Source organism: Calliopsis andreniformis, chromosome 12 (genome assembly GCF_051401765.1).
Source record: "Calliopsis andreniformis isolate RMS-2024a chromosome 12, iyCalAndr_principal, whole genome shotgun sequence".
NCBI classification, from domain to species: domain Eukaryota; kingdom Metazoa; phylum Arthropoda; class Insecta; order Hymenoptera; family Andrenidae; genus Calliopsis; species Calliopsis andreniformis.
Genome location: NC_135073.1, coordinates 19,490,360 through 19,508,359, shown reverse-complemented (window position 1 = coordinate 19,508,359; position 18,000 = coordinate 19,490,360). Strand labels below are relative to the sequence as shown.

Genomic DNA, 18,000 nt, shown 5'->3' with positions numbered 1-18,000 from the left:
AGTATTTGCAAGTATGAGTAAGGCTATTACCCTGTTTCTTCATTACAACAATAAATAGTATCTATAGATAACATTTTTTTATCATAAAAAATAGATATATGTCAGCATCTAAAGGTATGGCATCAGTTTGCAACAGTACTAACAGTAGGTGGCTCAACACATGTGCTGTTAATAGTGCATTTTCTGAAGGTAAATACTAAATTACTAGTTAACCTTTATTCTAAACAAGTATAATTTTAATAACTGTAAGAAACTGTATTTTTTAATATTTTCTCATATTACATCTTTTTTTACTTTTACTTTGAATGATTATAACATAATAGGAATGCCTTTTTTTATCACTGAATACGTGTACTTTTCCTATGCAAAACAATGACACTCTTATTCTTGTATCTGACTCATTGTTAAAACACTGTATGACTTGGCATGCAACAGTCAAGACTCATACCAGGAAATGATTAAATTTGTTGAAATAGTTCAAAGATAAATGAAATGAAATAACGAATTATTCGAATTCTTTCGTCGAAAATTATTCGTTCATTTATATATGGGAGGACTACGTGCTTAATTACACGCATCGATAGTTACGCCTACATGCATGCGTCACAGCGACGCAAATCGAAAGATGTACCAATGACGCATTTTTATTATTCTCCACGGTATTTTACTTTTTCCATGTTTTCAACTGGAACATTCCAACATAAAATTGTGTGGTAAACATAAACGAAAGTGAATGCGCAAGTATAGAGACACATATACGTTACTTAGGCTATAACTGTAGAAAAAAAGGAAATATCGATTTTATTATATCATCATTTTTAATAAAGAATTTCGAATTAATAAGGAAATCTGAGATATATACGCGCGTTACATTACACGTGTAGCTGAAACAGACAGAGAGAATGCAGTAGATCAGTCGCGGCCTTTCCACGGCCTTTTTCACTTCTCCGTTATTACGCTTTGGCTGGGTCGAGTCCGAGTGGGGACTGAGGGTTCACAGAAATCACAGAGGAACGCCATTGCTACCTACTCTGCCTCGCAACATCGGGCACTGAAATGTTTGAGAGTGTTACTCGCGTTTCTTGTTTGTGATCTCTTCTTGTGTCGTATCAATATGTTCTTTTCTCATAAGAATGCAATTTCGTTCGTATGAATTGTGCGTGTTGAAATTTTACTTGATCGGTTACGTTAATTACTCAGTGAAAGGCAAACAAGATATTTGATTTTTTTTAATAACGAACAAAACAAACGAGATACGACTATATCCTGATAAAAGACGAACCGTATTCAATCAAGAAACTAAGTTACTTTGTGTGCACGCATATTAATTACTTAACAGAAGAAATAATTTCCAGAGACAAAGCGTTAATAGTGTGTGTGCGTGTTCACGGAGGCATCACAGTTGTGTTCTGATATCGGTATGTTATGTCCGTAATACATACGTTCTACTAATCTAGGCAGCTCTCTTTGTGGAAAACTCGTAGAAACCTAAGAATACGATACGATATCAGAATGATTCTTTGGAATGCAGAACCATAATATATCATATAGAAGTCCAATAAGTATTCAAATTATATGAACACCCCTATCCCCTTACTCAACCCTTTAATTAACCTTTCCAAAGGAGAAATCATTTAAAGATACATGTTTCAATTTTTTCCTTGTACATGGAATTGTTCAATCTACTGTTTGCTTCTCTTCTATCTTCGTTGCATACGAACTTCCGTTGCACTGCCGCCACTAGAGATGGCGGGGCCCCGACTAACTAGTTTACCCAGCTCGGACAAAAAGATAATATAATATTGTATAATTTAAAAACCTATGTATATTTTTCGAGAAACTACATTTTACGGCACATTCTAATTCTGTTGATTTGATCTTCAATTTCAATTTATCACAAGTATAATATAGTTTTAAAAGTATATTAAAAAATTGGATATTTCAACTATTACGATTACATTCATTTTTTTCTTTTTTCTTTATAAAATGTGGAAATAACTAACAATAAGTGCAAAGCCTGGGGCAAGTGCTCCGTCTGCTCGGTGCTAAGGGCGGTACTGTTCCGTTGTCTTCTCGTCTTCCTACTCCTGATTGCACTGTTGCCAGATATAATGAATGAAACAGATGTGAAAGTTTAAAGAAGGACTTACGTATTTTTCAAATAATTCTTAACAAATATAGTAAACGTATTTCGTTCTTTAAATGGGCTGTATTATTAGTTCGTTATCTTGAGATATTTAATATTTAAAACATGGCTAAAGTTTAGTTCATTACATTTATACTGTATCAGATTTTGACACAAGAACAGATACATATGGCGTATCATATTTAAAGGAAGTCTTTATAAACCTATATTAATCAGAATGGTAGGATAAAATTCGTAGGAGCACTTATTGCGATGTTATGATAAGAATAAAAAAAGTCGACCTTTCAGTTGAATCGTTTGATAACATTCTTATCTCGTCGTATCATGATATTTTATTATCTGCTGGTATGATTAACTATTAGCTTTGTTTCGCATGAACAAGCTATTAGGAAAGTATGTGCTCCGGAAAGGAGAAGAAAGGAATCCGCTGTAAGTTTCCAGTACAGAGCCGTAGCAAACCGGTTTAGTGCCCCTTATGAATTGAGCTATCTCGATAATATCAAAACATTTGATGTAATTTAAATAAAATATTGCCTCTACTTAAATTCTACATTATACAGTCTTTAATGAATTAAAAAATTAATATATTTCCATTGATTATTTATATTTAAAATTTAACAGATCTTACATATGATCAAATATAAGAGTTGATTCCATGTTTTTACACAAGATTTCAGCTAAATATATACTAACTAAATTAGTAATTAGTCAGGCACGTAAATTATTTGATTGAAGTAAAAGATATGTAAAATATATGAGAAATTATTGGACAGATTGCTACGCCCTTGTCGATACATTTCATTCCCATGAGCGCGCAGTAGTGTAATGCAACAAGAGAAGTTAAAATACGGGCCACGCAACTGGCAACGTTGCACAGGGCGGTGAACAGTATGAGTGTGACTGTAGTTGCTATAGCATATATTTCGTGTGTATATACACGTGCGCGTGTTTGTATGCATGTAACTCTGATTGTGAGAAGCAAGAGAGAGATCGAGTTGGTTCTCGGAAGTTCTTGCTTGTGTGAGATATGTAGGCTGCGTTATTTCGACGTTACGTAGCTGTGTGAAAAGTATATGATACTACTCCGTCATTCACGAATCATAACGGCATTGCGATATCGCGAACAGACCTAGTCGTACTCACTCGCTAGCTTTTTCCTTCTCTTCCTCTCTTTTTGTAAATCTTTCTACTTACATATGTGTATATATAAAATTTCCTCTAGATTTGCAACAGTATCGTGCGTTTCTCGCGTTAATGTATTTATACGTTTACTTACATATACGTAATACTTTTCGTCAGATTCAAATAAAATGTGTTCTCTAAAATTGTGTATGTATTATCTAAATTGCAGTGCAAAACCAATTTACAAAAACTAATTATCATTGGTATGAATATTTCTATAAATGTAATCATAACTAAAAAATTTCAATATTTTTTATAGGTTTAAAAACGTAAAAGGAAGCCCTTTTCAAGATACAAGTGTTAATTATAATTCAAACAAGATGACTGATATGATTAAACACAGAGAGTTGGAAAGTGATGCAGATTTTAAACCTTCAGCAAATTCATGTTTGACACCGCCTTCTATAATAATACCTTCTGTTCTGCACGATGAAGTAGATAATTGTGATTATCATTTTGAAACAGCTAGGCTACAAAGTTTTGAGAATTGGCCTGTACCTTACATTGAACCAGAAAAGCTTGCAGCTAATGGATTTTATTATACTGGTGAAAATGATAAAGTAAGGTGTTTTGAATGTCTTTTAGAAATAAACCAATGGGTGGAAGGTGATAATCCTATGGTTGATCATCAACGTTGGTCACCAAGATGTAGATTTATTCGTAAATTACCTTGCGGTAATGTACCCATTGGAGCAGATCCTAGCAGAGTTCTAATACCTTGGTCAAGAAGTCGTGATGTGTGTGGACCTTATGGTGTTGAATACCGACCTACTTCAGGTCCTGATAATCGTGATTTCACATCAGAGTTACAATTACCAAGTACAGCAAAATTGAGCCACTTAGGACTAGGAAGACCCAAAGGACCAGTACATTCTGAATATGCCAGTTATGATGCTAGACTACGTACATTTGATACATGGCCAAAGTTTATGCCACAAACAAAACAACGACTTGCAGATGCAGGTTTTTATTATACTGGAAAAGCTGATCAAACTTTATGTTATCATTGTGGAGGTGGCTTAAAAGATTGGGAACCAGAAGATGATCCATGGGAACAACATGCAAAATGGTTCTCCAAATGTTTTTATCTGTTAATGGTTAAGGGTCAAGAATATGTGAGTAAAATAACTGGACAACATATATCTCCACCATCTAAAGAGGTAAATAAGAAACTTAGAGTTCTTTCTTGCTTAAAGAAAAGTCAAATTATGAACTTACAAGATTTGTTTATTTCAGGAAACAATGCAAATGAATTTACCTAGTTTTATTAAAAAGGTTCAACCTGTTGCAACAGCTACAGAGAAAAAGGAAGAAGCAGAAAGCAATCCTGGTCCAAGTTCTCAAAATGTAGGTTCTCAAGATAGTGGAATAGAAAGTATTGGAAGTAACTCAGAATCTGTAAAAGGAAGCACAGAAGACTTGTCAAATACAAAAACACAAAACAATAAACCTATAGATGATGCAAGGATGTGTAAAATTTGTTACAATGGAGAATTGGGAGTAGTATTTCTACCATGTGGACATATAGTTGCTTGTGTTAAATGTGCTCCTGGTATGACAACTTGTGCAGTATGCAGAGAACCTGTTACTATGACCGTTCGAGCCTTCTTCTCATAATATTCCACAGCTTGTGATAGACAATGATTACATTCTACATATGATTTCTGTTATAGTGTTTTATACTCGATAATCCACGACTGGTAGCGATAACCGATCGCGAACTGCGCTAAATGACATGACTCATGTAGTATACCAGTCTGCGGGTACAAGCTATAAGGATTTACAATTTTTCAGTGCATTGTATGGTATTTAAGTCATAAATGCATGAAAAATAAAAAAGAGTTTATCGCAATGTAATTAATAACATGACAAATATATTTTATAATTACAAGTCAAGTCAAGGAATCTTCTTCATGTTCTAAAATTTATTCACATGTGATCAGTATTACAATAAATGATAAATATATTTAAATATTTTTACAAATATATAACATATCATGTGTAGAGGAGTCATAAGATACTTGCACCTTCTGGTCTTTACTAAAGTTTTCAGATTAATTTTATCTGAAACATAATAAGCTGTACCTGCAACTGAATGTTGCTATTTGCACATTCGTAAATTTACATGTTATCGAATTGATAAAAAAAAAAAGAAAAACATCAGAGTAAATGTGCTTGATCCAAAGTACAAATAGCAACAAAACATGAAGTCTAGTCATTAGTATTATGTAATGACGAAAAACGAGTAATGAATTACAACTATAAGTTATAGAAATCTAATGAAGAAATGTTCATTTTATAATTGTATCACAGTGCTAATCAAATTAATATCCATTTTGTTACCCTAGTTTAGTTTTGTCTAATATCAATTTGTCATCTTACTCCATATTTATGCAGGTTTAATTATGAATATTGAAATTACCAACTACATAGACATAATTATTCGACTTAACTAATCTAGGGTGTTATAAGGTTCATATATTCCACTTAATGGAGACATTAGCACTTTTCCGATTAAAAAAATTCGGTGATATTACAAAACAGATGTGTATATTGTGTATAAGTACAATGAAAAAGAAGGGAAAGTTATTCATTTTATAGATAAAAAAAACATAACAGAAACATAGTAGGCACTCATATTCAATTAATAAATAATGCTGGAATTTTTCTAGCCACCTGTTCTTGGCTATGATTAGCATTATTGTATATTACTTCAGTGAAGAATGGAATACGTTGATTTCCTTACTTTGAATTTTAATTATAGAATCTAAATGAAACATTAAACTAGTAATTTTGAAGACAAGTTTTATTTCAAAGATTTCAAATTGAGCTCTTAATCTTATTTTTCCATTAGCTAATTTTATGAACCTGCAGATTAGTTACATCACCATCGATTTCAATAATCTTTAGATATATTACAGACGACAAAATTTTGAACTACTTTTTCCTATACATATGATAGGCAGTCGATCTTAATTTTAAAGTTATAAGCAAAAATCGAAATTGATAATGGTGTGACTAAGTTAAACTAGTGGAAAAAGGTCATGTACACTGAACTAATCTCGAAACAGAATGCGACATAGATATAGATTACCTTTATCCACTGACTCCTTATAAGATGCTGGGTCGCCTAGATTTTTTTTTTTTTTTTTTTTTTTTTTATATTTGTCCACTTATTCCATGGCTGACCGTCTATTATATGTATAGGAAATAGTTGTTCAGAATGATGAGTTAAACAATATATTCAAAGATCTTCGAAATCAGTTGTGGTCTGACTAATTTACAGGTTCACCGGTAATTGAAATAAAAAATTCTACTAATTAACACGTTAAACCCCAAGCCTATTTTGCTTGGTGTTTCGTTCATGCCGCATTCTGCCGTGAAGTGGAGATGGCTGCCTAAAGCCAGTCCCTAGGGACCGACGCGGCCTTTAACGTGTTAACCGAAATTTTTGATTTTCTATTAATCCTTCTAAACGTCTATAAATTATTTGATATCATTAAAAAGTCTGGATATATGTAAATGAAAAATCTCTTTGAATGTGTATTGTGACTGAAAAATATTTAACACATGTAACGTACAATCGTAAGAAGTATTTGCTATAGGGTTGAAGGGTTTAGAAGCTAAATAAAGTAGACTGTAGTACATTACAACTGCCGTTTTGCCAAGTAATGTACCTCTTCATAAATGTTTTGAACATTACATTAATTTGTTAAAGTATTGTCTAAAATCATGAAGGTATAATGTAATATTTGTAAAAATCGTAGATACTACTGCTTTATGTAATGAATTTTTGACTGTAATCATTGCATTTATTTTCGCATGGCGAAATCATTTTACGTGTTAAGGAAATAAAAGATTGAAGTGGCTTCTGAAAGATACTAAACGTTGTTTCTAATGAAAGACAGTTATTTCACTGTTCAAAAGCACAGTTAATACTAATAACGAGTACAGAAAAATGTAACAATATTTCTAAAATATTTAATAAACATTATCACTGTTGTTTGTGTAAGTACTCGTTCAAGACGCAAATTAATACAAAATCTTAACGTAATACCGATAAACCATCGATTACTATCGTTTGTCACATACTATTTTATGAAAATCATTAGTTATTAAATTTGATGTAGTACTATATTATACTTTAGATCATTCATCTATTTTCATTATTAGTTTTTATTTATCACAACTTCTTGTATATTTTAAATGCATTGTTAATATACATAGATTTTGTCTTATATTGTGGTTATTTTTTCTCAATGTAGAATTATAGAGATTTACGCTTAAGTAGCATCACAGACGGAGGATAGGATATGCTTATGATCTTATAGAAGTTCGTGTCAGATAGTTTGAAATAGGTACTACAAACTTCGGGAACAACCAATTGTTCTAATATACACTAGATCTTGTAAAAGAGGTATGTACATACTTCTTAAGTTTTAGTTTGGGCGGGAAAATAGGTAAGAATCAGCCGTAAAATCTCGACATGAAGGTTTATACTAAAAAAACATAATAGTAGAAACCAGGATTAGTGTTAGAACAGAATACCAAAAGCGGCATTTTTGAATTTCCAGTTTAAGCGGGAAAACGATGATCAAATAATAGTAAAAAGGTATTAGCAGAAACTAGAGTTTGCATTAGGGGAACATGATAACAAGAGACGTATTTCTAAAACTCCAGTTTAGACGTGAAAGTAGTAAAAAATATCGATAGAAATCAAGATAAGAGTTAGAAAAATATAATAGCGAAAGAAAGAAATAATTTTTGTTTCATATTATGTATTACATAACAACCTATGGACAATCTACAACAACTAAAATCCCTTTAGTTACATATGAACATTGAATCTTGAGAGCTTCAAAAATAGCAAATTAATCAAATTTTTAATGCCCTGTTACAGTAATGAATAAACTATTTGTTTATATTGAACAGAATTCGTAATATCTTGATAAAGTTTTTGAACCACTTAAATGCATGATTGAAAAAAAATATATCGAATGATAGATCTATGCTATATCTTGTCCGGGGTGAATGTTTCAAATACAAATGGCGACTACTTAATATGATTTTGTGAAACAATTTGATGCAAATTCTGTTAAAATTTTAAGTCTGTAAAAGATTTAACTTAATCTTTATGTTTTGCATTTGTTTTATAGTGTATTAATATGAATGAACGACAGTAATGGGAGACCTGTTCGATATCGCGAATTTAATCACAACTGTCGGTGTTGATAGAATAAAGATCAAGCCAGAACCTGGATTACCGGAGAAGTCGTCGAATGAAATATTAACAGAGTTATTCAGTACATTTGATGCTGAAGAAGAAATAGCATCGTCAGAAAATACTGATCAACAAGTCCCAAATGCCAATATCAAAGTTGAGAAGCCTAAGAAATCTCAGGTTAAGAAGAAGAAGACTAAAAAGAAGCACAAACATAAGGATAAAAAACACAAAAAGAAATCCAAACGCAATTCTTCTGAGAGCAATAGTGATCTTGAAAGTAAGATATTATAAATAATTATAATATATTGATAATTATAATTCTTTCTTTTATGATGCGTAGATGTCAAGAAGAAGAAAAAGCATAAAAAGAAGATAAAACGGAAACATGAAAATGATTCAAGCAAATCATCAGATTCGGACGTACCCAAAAGTAAAGTGGCAAAATTAGATAGTGACAGCATTAAGAGGAAAAATCATAATAAAGACAATGAATTAGATAAGAACTCAAATGCATCAACAAATTATGATGAATTGTTAACCATTAAAAAGGAGCCAGGGCTAGGAAAGACTTCCATAGAAAGTCCTGGAAGCCCTCAATTACCACCAATATCAAAAAGAAATCAAGAGGAATCTGAAGAACCATTAATACCTAAAATCCTTGGTTTGTATAATCTACTTAATAATATTATTTGCAAATTTTGTAATACATATTCTCATAACATGTCTGTCCTATACATAGAAAAATCTAAACAAGCAGTACAAGGAAAGATCTTGATAAAAGATCTTAAAAACAGTACAGTCTATAACGAAACAGTGAGAGAAATAGAAAATAAAGAAAAAGAACGAGCTGCCCGAATGGAAGATGGTGAATTATCTGATAGCAGTACAGACAATAGAACTCCCACATTAAGTCCTAGTCCAATACAAAGTACTTTGCTTAGATCACCAACGTTAAGTCCAACATTAGAAAATATTGAGAATAAAGGATCAAGTCCTACAAAAGGGGGAATAACTGCACGAAATGATTTAAGATTAATTTTAAGAGAAAAAGAAAAGAAAAGACTGGAAAGTACAGATAAAAAATTAGAAGAAGTAGAAAAACCAAAATTATACATGGATAGTGAATACAAAGAAAAAGTATACAATTATAACCATAAAACAGTAGTAAGCAAAAACAGTAAACACAGTCATAGATGCCATTCACAAGAAAGAAGAAGATCCGAATCTCGAACACGCACAGAATCACATCGTAGTAGAAGTAAAGGAAGAGATAAACGAAGAGATAGAAGCAGGGATAAACACGATAAAAGTCGTAGCAGTGACAGACGAGAGTCTCTGAAAACTAGGGAAAGGCGAAGACATAGGAGTCGTAGCGATGATAGAATTAGAGATAAATATACACGAGGACGTAGTAGAAGTAGAGAACGGAAGTTAGTTTTATTTTTTTTATTACTATGCATAAAGTAGTTATATTTATTCATATGTATTTAACTCGTATACGTTCGTAGGGAACGGATAGAAATTGACAAGAAAAAATTATTAGAAATTGCGAGAAAGAATGCAATAAATATGATTAAACAGGGAACATTACCATTAGCACAACAAGATAAAGCTATTGCTGCAATTCAAGCTGGTGGAAAAACAGTAGATGAACTTACAGGTAAATATTTTCATTACCAATATGAAATACAATATTTTAAAGATAATCAATAAAATATATTTCTTTTCTTTAGATTTTTGTAAATCGTTATCGAAATCGGAAGCATTAGGTGAACTTTCAAGTATATCTTCAGAAGAAGATGGAAGTGAATCTGAAAAAGGATTCCACCATCCGTTTTTGCTCAAAGGGCGACCAAGTTCTATTATTATGAATATTCGGGTAGGTTTAATATATGTTAATGATTATAAAAATTGTAATGTTTATTTATGTAAAATGTTCTATTGTAGGATGCAAAACAATTACCGACTAAAACATTCCAAGAAAAAACCGTGGAGTCATCGAATCAACTGCGTTTACAATTTCCCGTATCCAGTGGGCAACATCATAGAAAAAGCGGTAAAATTTCTTTTGCAGCGAAAACATTTAAAAATGTTCTTAATTTTGTCATTCGCAAATTTTTATGTTTGATAGAAAATGAATGGATACCAGTTACGCCAAAAAAACCAGAACCAAAGAAACAATTTGTACCAGCTTCTGTTCCAAGTGAACCACTTTCTATAATGCCTGTACCAACCCCTGTACCTCCTGTGCAACCAACAGTCTTTTGTCAACCAGTATCAATGGAGGTATGTACAAAGTATGATGCTTTAAAAAAGTTTTTCTATCTTTGTATGTGTGTTATATTTACAGCCAATAGATATTGGTTCAATAGTATCTCAAAGATTAGCAGCAATGAGAAAATTAAGAGAAAATCCAAATGATGTATGTGCTCAGAACGAAATGTACCGTGCCCAAAACGAGGTAATATGTAAAACTATAAATTGATTTATATTGTAAACATTTTTGTTTCATATAATGGTATATTGCAGATGAAAACATGGGCTGAAAGTAAACAAATGCCAGGTCAATTTACTGGCAGTACAGGAGCCAAAGTGCTCTCCCCTGCAGAACTTACTTCAGGTTATCAAGCTTGGGCTCGTAAGGTAACAATATTATTTGCAATTTGAATATGTCTAATTATTATTTTATATTTTATTGTTGAAATTTATAGTAACAATTCTTAGTTCGATTACATTACTTATGCGTCAGATAATTGGCAAACTTGTATCTGAAATACGAGTGCATACGCTGACATTTCTGTTTTGCAACATTACAATTTTCTCTACTTTTTTCTATTTTCTCCCTGTCTCTTCCTCTAACAAACTATTGTCCGATACTCATATTGCCTGTAACAAGTTTTCAGGTACAGTTTCTACCAAGATCAATGTTAAACTGATCTGATAGGAACTGTGATGTAGGCACAGACTATTTCTTATACATAGAGGTAGATTCTGTGGCTGCATGGACACAAGAGCACCGTTATTTTGTACTTTTTTTTGTGTGCATTGATATAATATATATTTAAGTATTAATTACTTTGGCATTTAATAATTGTTATAATAAACCGTGACAGTAATTGAATTAAGATCCATCAGTAATGGAAAATTAAATTAAATTCATTTATATATCGGACTCTTGTGAGATTATTGCTAATTATCATCAGCTTCCTATCATAGGATTTCATCAGGAGTTACTGTATCTTTTTCACATAAAGCTGGGATATTTAGCATTAGTCTGCATCCACCTGAGGGTTTGTTACAGGCACGTAACTACATCAAAGAAGAAACGACTTCAGCGGCGTGATGTCGAATTTATAATTTCTTTGGTAAGTATCTTCACCCAAAAACTATTGGATTTTATACATTTGATTACTACAGTAAAGTATCAAGATTAGGTATAAAGTAAAAGAATTTTATTGTTTTGTGTTATATATTTTTCATGTTTATTTCTTAATTTAATCAACATCAACTTGTTCATTACGCCCTAATTTAACTAACTATTTAGGATCAATTAGTATCCGCGCAACCTGTTTCGGGTGGGATGGGTATGGCTTTACTACAGAAGATGGGTTGGAGACCAGGGGAGGGATTGGGAAAAAATAAAGAGGGTACTCTTGAGCCCTTGCAGCTTGAAGTAAAGTTGGATAAAAGAGGCCTGGTTTCGGAACAAGATGTCGGACAAAAAATTGGAAAAGCTACTAAACCATTGGTACCAGCAATTAAAACTTTAGAAGGTATATTGCAACAGTAGTTTCCATTTTTAATTCAATGATTTTGGTAACGATATAAGTTATTTGAAATCGATTACAGGAAAGCACCCAGTATCTCTGTTAGGAGAATACTGTTCAAAACGAAAACTTGGCGCTCCAGTGTATGAATTATGCTTTGAGTGTGGACCAGATCATAGAAAAAATTTTCTTTTTAAGGTATATAATAATTTCTACTCCTTAAATAATTAATTGTAATATATTTTTTTATATTTTAGGTTAAAGTAAATGGAATTGAATACAAACCAAGTGTGGCAAGTCCTAATAAAAAACAAGCTAAAGCAGTAGCAGCACAAATCTGTTTACAGACTCTGGGGTTGTTACCTGAACCTACTCCTGCACCTGTTTCAAAATGAATAAGCTACTACTGTAATTACAACATATAAAATTTGTAAATTTAACGGATATAAGTTATTCTCTTTTAATTTTACTATGTACATAAAATGACTTGTTAACATTTTGATGCATTTAATTTTTACGTGAAGTGTGTGCATTATTAATGCATATAATGTAAATAAAACTAAACTAAATTCTACAGAGCATATTATTTTATCTTTCCTAAAATTATATTTTATACATTTATAGTAAATAATTATAATTTGATGATAACCATAATATGTAGATTGTCGATATAAAAAAAAAAATTCGACGATATTCGAAGCTAGTCGTTAGGTTAGGAAATGATAAGAGTACTTATGTACATACATACGTACATGCTGCAATGTAAACTATAAACTTCTCGATGAAAATACTTATATGTTTATTACTAATTGTGTATCATTGTCCGTAATAGAGAATACAATATTTACTTTCATGTTATAGAATGAAAACAAACTTTATGTCATAATAATGTCAAACTATTATGTCTTCCATATACCGGCAATCTAATTTCTACTGTGATGGACGATGTGGAAGTCCCAGTCTTTTACGATGATGAGGGTGATTTTATGGGACACGATTATTTACACGATGCAGACTATGAATACGAATATGAGAATGTGGAAATAGAAACATTATTCGAACTGTATCAATATTGTGTTGGACCTACAGTTTATGACACAGCTTCGTATATATTACCATTAATTATTTCCACGATTATATTTAGATTATGTGCTCGTTCACGTAAGATATAATTGATGTTTCATATAACATTCAAAAAATGTGTGAGAAAATGTGATATTGAATCATCCTGTTTTTTCACTCTTACAGATCATCTCTCAGATACAACTTTCCATGTATTGTCAATATTAATTGGCATATACAATGTACAACACTATGTAATAGAATGTTTGTATATATTACTAATACTTTGTATAGTTTCGTATATTACCTTATATTTACCTAAGAAGTATTGCAAGAGAATAGGAATATTTTTACCACCTCTTTTTATTATCGCATATTGGTAAGATATAAAACAAAATCTTGTTCTTAAAATTTTAAATCCATATTTAAATAAAATATCTCTTACTCTCTAATTTTTAGCGAATTGTCCATGTCACCAGTAATTTGGCATAAAATACGTAGTGTGGTAATGACTATGGCAATGAAAACAATTAGTGTAGCAATAGACAAAGTTGATTCAAATGATTTACCTGATGTTTATAGTTATATGGGATATACCTTCTGTGGTGTTACTTGTCTTTTTGGTCCCTGGATGTCATTTAAAGATTACATCTCAATACGTAACACAAACAATCAAGTAAACATAGTTTTTATTAAAGTTCATAATTCTCTTCACTAAATTCATAAAACATGCATTAATAAAATTGCTTAATTATAGGATAAATGGTGGATACTATATACTGTTCAGTATGGATTTTTGTCCTTTCTTTTCTTAACTATGTCCAATTGTTGGACACAATGGATGGTAATGGATAATTCTTGGAAGTAAGTAAATACTATTTGACAATAAATTCTTATTTCTTGAAAAATGATTGTCAATATTTTGTATCATTTTAGGTGGCTGCTGGCATATAGAGATGCATTATCTTTTAGAACATCTCATTATTTTATTTCTTATATTGCATCTACTTTATTACTGTTAGGAGGATTTCCCAATGCACTAACTACCATAGTAAAACCATTAAAAATAGAATTTCCACGATCACTTGTACAAGTTGTCATATACTGGAATATGCCAATGCATTTTTGGTTGAAAACATGTATATATCTAATTTATTTGTTTCAATCTTAATATTCACAGACGTTAAAATAAGTTTTCAAAATTTAATACAACTTTTTAGATATCTTTCGTCCAAGTATGAAATATTTGGGAAAATTCGGAGCGGTAACAGTGACGTATTTGACGAGTGCTCTTCTACATGGATTAAATTTTCAATTGGCTGCAGTTCTACTAAGTCTTGGATTCTATACATATGTGGAATTTCAACTTAGATCTATGCTCGCAAGTATTTTCGATGCGTGTATTGCCTCAAAACAATGTGCCAAAAATAAGTGTACACATACACACAATACTCACAATTCTTGGTGGGTGTTTTTAACAAATATGATGTTCTCTGGTCTATCAGTTTTTCATTTAGCTTATTTAGGTCTTATGTTTGATACGTCAGAATTACAAGAAACAGGATACAGTTATGTTCACACCATTGAAAAATGGTCTCAACTTGGCTTTGTTAGCCACTGGGTTGTGTTTGCTACCTATTGCATTTACTTTTTAATTAGATAATATTAAGTACGTGAATGATATTTATTATTTTAAACATATTTATTCGAGACGCTCAATACTATTTCGGTAAATTATAGAGAAGTGACATTATTTGAATAGATTTAACATAAACTTGTATCTTCCTGATTGCCACACAATGGCTTTTTCTATTTCTTGTAACATATTTGATATGAAAAATAAAATTGAAGAAACATACTTTTAGTGTTGTAATACATTCTTGAATATAAGTAATATGATATATAGGTAATTCTTGAATATAAGTAAAATACATAGTCTTTATTAGATATTCAACATAATATAAAGTACGTTTGCATGTATATGTATTTGAAGCATTTTAAACAATTAATATACAAAATATCTCAGAACTGATTGCACCAGCAGACAGGTGGTGATCCTACATGAAAAAATAAGTTGAAAACTTATTACTATTTCATGTAGAATTATCTTTTTTCTGCTTGCCCCATCGATTCTGCGGCATCTCATATAATTGTAAGAAAATTTATATGCCATGATTATTGAATAATACTTTATTACTATTTAGTAGTGTTGATCTAATGTATACTAAACTTTAACATAATCATAACAGTGAATAGATATTTTTCTTACTTAAAATGCAATAAGTTTTCAAATACTAATAAAGCATTGCCAAGTACATGTAATACTACATTTGTAAACTTATAATGTATTCTATATAAAATTAGAAATACAAAAAAGCAACGTATTTCATAATTCGTGACATATATCTTTTTATATAAAATATATAAAAAAATTTGATCATGATTTAATTACATATTTAAGGCAAAAATTGAAACATTATATATTTTCATATATATCATGTTATTTATAAACTAGATGAAAATCAACGGAAATTGTTGTAATAGTAGATCTAGTTTTACAAATATAACATATCTCTAACGCATGTCTTGAGAATCTAATCATTAATGTATTACTCTAAATTACTTAACAGTAGCCAATGTTCAATATGACATGTACACAATTCTACATTAAATACAACTATACAGAATGTCCAAAAACTGAGAGTATAAACAGAAAAATAGTAATTCTATATGCGAAGATGAACGAAAAATATAACGTAACATTTGTAACACTGTAATTCGTTATCAAAAAAATTAAATTTGAATATTTCTCATTTTTTTCGAAAATGAAGCGCGATATAAAAAATTTTACTTTACATTTTGGACTTATTTGACTATATAAAATTACCAGCTTTTCACTCATATCATCACTTTTGGTGCACTCTATATATTGTAATTATAAATTATACACGAAGAATATGACATGTAAAATATATAATTTTAGATTTAGTCTTTTTCAATTAAAAAAATGCATTTTCTCCATAGTCTCAGATATTAAGATGCAATGTATAATACATTAACTATTTTACATTATTAAAATATTTTTATCCTTATATAATAATGACACCTTTTTATGAAATGTATTTTTAAAATAACTGTCGATTCTTGTAAATCAAATTTATACAAATACACAGCATATACATGTATATATGAATGAATAGATTATGCTATAGATATACCGGATCACCATTTTAATCAATTGACGGATTAATCATTCAATTAATTTTCGGATTAATTTGAATATTATTTAATCAATTCCAAGTCAATTTTCTTTTTTTCTTTCACTTTTATATACATTCTGGAACAAATCTTTACATACATTAAGATTAATATGTATCATCACTGTACATATGCACATTGTATATAATAAAAACATTAATTTTTTTATTACAATTAATCCGAATTAATTAAAATGTTACATTCGTTTATGTATTATTTATTATTTACGTATTCATTAATTTAATTAAGTATTCTACATTAAGGAAAAATAATAGAACATTAACTGTACATGGTTTGTACTGTATATACATTTCCCTTCTACGATTATTGTTATTACAATGTTTATACAATTACTTGGAAGTATTAGACAAAATGAAAATTAGTTAACATTTTCACGTAATTTTTAGGCATTCATTTACAAAATAATCTTAGCAAATCAGTTTAATTTGAACATCACGTGATATTGTAATTTTAATCTTCTAATCGAAATACATTAAAATGAGTTGTGAGTACAATGAAATTCGTTAGCAAAATGTTTTAAAAGAGATTTGAAAAAAAAAAAAAATCCCAGTAGAATTTGTAAATGAGGCTATACATTATATTGGTTTATAAAAGCTATTTTGTTAAGAACATCAAAAAGCAGGCCTTTTTTTAGAAACATATGTCAAAACATTGTAATAATAATGGCCCATTTTTTTATACCTATACTTACAATTCACTTTTTCGTGAATAATGAGCATATATTTATATTTACATTGTATGTATTGCTAGAGAAAAAAATTAATTTTTCAACTGTATCTTCAGATTGTTCTTAGGAATATGGAGATATTGATTCAAAAATTTATTTTATTCATATTTTGCCTTTTTAAAATACTGAGAAAGAAATTTAAACGTTAATATTTGTATAATTGTAGAATGCAAGAAGATTTTTAATCTTTCAGAGTTATTTAAATTTTAAATCACATTTTTTTGATATGTTTTGTAGATAAAAATATTGTAGAAAATAACATTTTGTGAGGCTTATATTAACAAATAAAAAATCTGGAGACACAGTTAAAATTTACTACATAAATAGCGTAACTAAGTAAATAAATTATGTATACAGTATTATATAATATAGTATTTCTTACATATTAAGTTAATTTTTATTACAATATGATTGCGATTTTCCATGAGAGGATATTGTATGTATGTAATACAATTAGTACAATACTAAATTCATATAAATTTATCACTATTTGTAAAATTTATATTTATAACACCTGATTGAATAAAAGTTATATTAATCATATAACTGGAAGTAAAAGTATACATTCTTATAGTACATTTCTATTCGCTGTATTTTTTAATATGTAATATAA

At 30.1% G+C, this 18,000-nt stretch overlaps 3 protein-coding genes across 8 annotated transcripts; all 3 read left to right on the top strand.

The window, feature by feature from the left end:
* Positions 1-115: 115 nt before the first annotated feature.
* LOC143186070 (baculoviral IAP repeat-containing protein 8) lies at positions 116-4,945 on the top strand. Of its 3 annotated transcripts, none has more exons than XM_076389467.1 (3): positions 116-189; positions 3,588-4,488; positions 4,565-4,945. In XM_076389467.1, the coding sequence occupies exons 2-3, from the start codon at positions 3,649-3,651 to the stop codon at positions 4,943-4,945; spliced, it is 1,221 nt and encodes a 406-aa protein (XP_076245582.1). In that variant the 5' UTR covers positions 116-189; positions 3,588-3,648. The 3 variants fall into 3 exon arrangements, with proteins under 3 accessions (XP_076245582.1, XP_076245581.1, XP_076245580.1); XM_076389466.1 differs by lacking the exon at positions 116-189 and adding an exon at positions 1,010-1,418; XM_076389465.1 differs by lacking the exon at positions 116-189 and adding an exon at positions 3,136-3,473.
* Positions 4,946-7,607: 2,662 nt separating this feature from the next.
* On the top strand, positions 7,608-12,924 carry LOC143186066 (uncharacterized). 4 transcript variants are annotated; one of them, XM_076389454.1, is made up of 13 exons: positions 7,608-7,745; positions 8,485-8,829; positions 8,893-9,213; positions 9,292-9,982; positions 10,061-10,212; positions 10,286-10,431; positions 10,500-10,608; positions 10,684-10,838; positions 10,903-11,013; positions 11,082-11,195; positions 12,097-12,325; positions 12,402-12,517; positions 12,577-12,924. In XM_076389454.1, exons 2-13 carry the CDS (start codon positions 8,511-8,513, stop codon positions 12,712-12,714), a joined length of 2,601 nt encoding a protein of 866 aa, XP_076245569.1. In that variant the 5' UTR covers positions 7,608-7,745; positions 8,485-8,510; the 3' UTR covers positions 12,715-12,924. The 4 variants fall into 4 exon arrangements, 3 of the variants coding, with proteins under 3 accessions (XP_076245569.1, XP_076245568.1, XP_076245570.1); XM_076389453.1 differs by lacking the exon at positions 7,608-7,745 and having other exon boundaries at positions 8,369-8,829; XR_013002997.1 differs by lacking the exons at positions 7,608-7,745; positions 12,402-12,517; positions 12,577-12,924 and adding an exon at positions 11,769-11,917 and having other exon boundaries at positions 8,369-8,829; positions 12,097-12,148.
* Positions 12,925-13,043: 119 nt separating this feature from the next.
* On the top strand, positions 13,044-15,186 carry Por (Protein-serine O-palmitoleoyltransferase por). Its single transcript, XM_076388728.1, has 6 exons — positions 13,044-13,480; positions 13,568-13,760; positions 13,841-14,057; positions 14,139-14,245; positions 14,318-14,520; positions 14,602-15,186. Exons 1-6 carry the CDS (start codon positions 13,258-13,260, stop codon positions 15,042-15,044), a joined length of 1,386 nt encoding a protein of 461 aa, XP_076244843.1. The 5' UTR covers positions 13,044-13,257; the 3' UTR covers positions 15,045-15,186.
* The last annotated feature ends 2,814 nt before the right edge of the window (positions 15,187-18,000 follow it).

Excerpts from the sequence above, each read along its gene's own strand:
- LOC143186070 (XM_076389465.1), top strand. Across the intron at positions 4,489-4,564 it reads TATCTCCACCATCTAAAGAG|GAAACAATGCAAATGAATTT; the intron begins GTAAATAAGAAA and ends TGTTTATTTCAG.
- LOC143186066 (XM_076389454.1), top strand. The coding sequence starts at position 8,511 with ATGGGAGACCTGTTCGATATCGCGAATTTAATCACAACTGTCGGTGTT. Across the intron at positions 8,830-8,892 it reads GAGCAATAGTGATCTTGAAA|ATGTCAAGAAGAAGAAAAAG; the intron begins GTAAGATATTAT and ends TATGATGCGTAG. Across the intron at positions 9,983-10,060 it reads AGTAGAAGTAGAGAACGGAA|GGAACGGATAGAAATTGACA; the intron begins GTTAGTTTTATT and ends ATACGTTCGTAG.
- Por (XM_076388728.1), top strand. The coding sequence starts at position 13,258 with ATGGACGATGTGGAAGTCCCAGTCTTTTACGATGATGAGGGTGATTTT. Across the intron at positions 13,761-13,840 it reads CTTTTTATTATCGCATATTG|CGAATTGTCCATGTCACCAG; the intron begins GTAAGATATAAA and ends TCTAATTTTTAG. Across the intron at positions 14,058-14,138 it reads TACGTAACACAAACAATCAA|GATAAATGGTGGATACTATA; the intron begins GTAAACATAGTT and ends GCTTAATTATAG.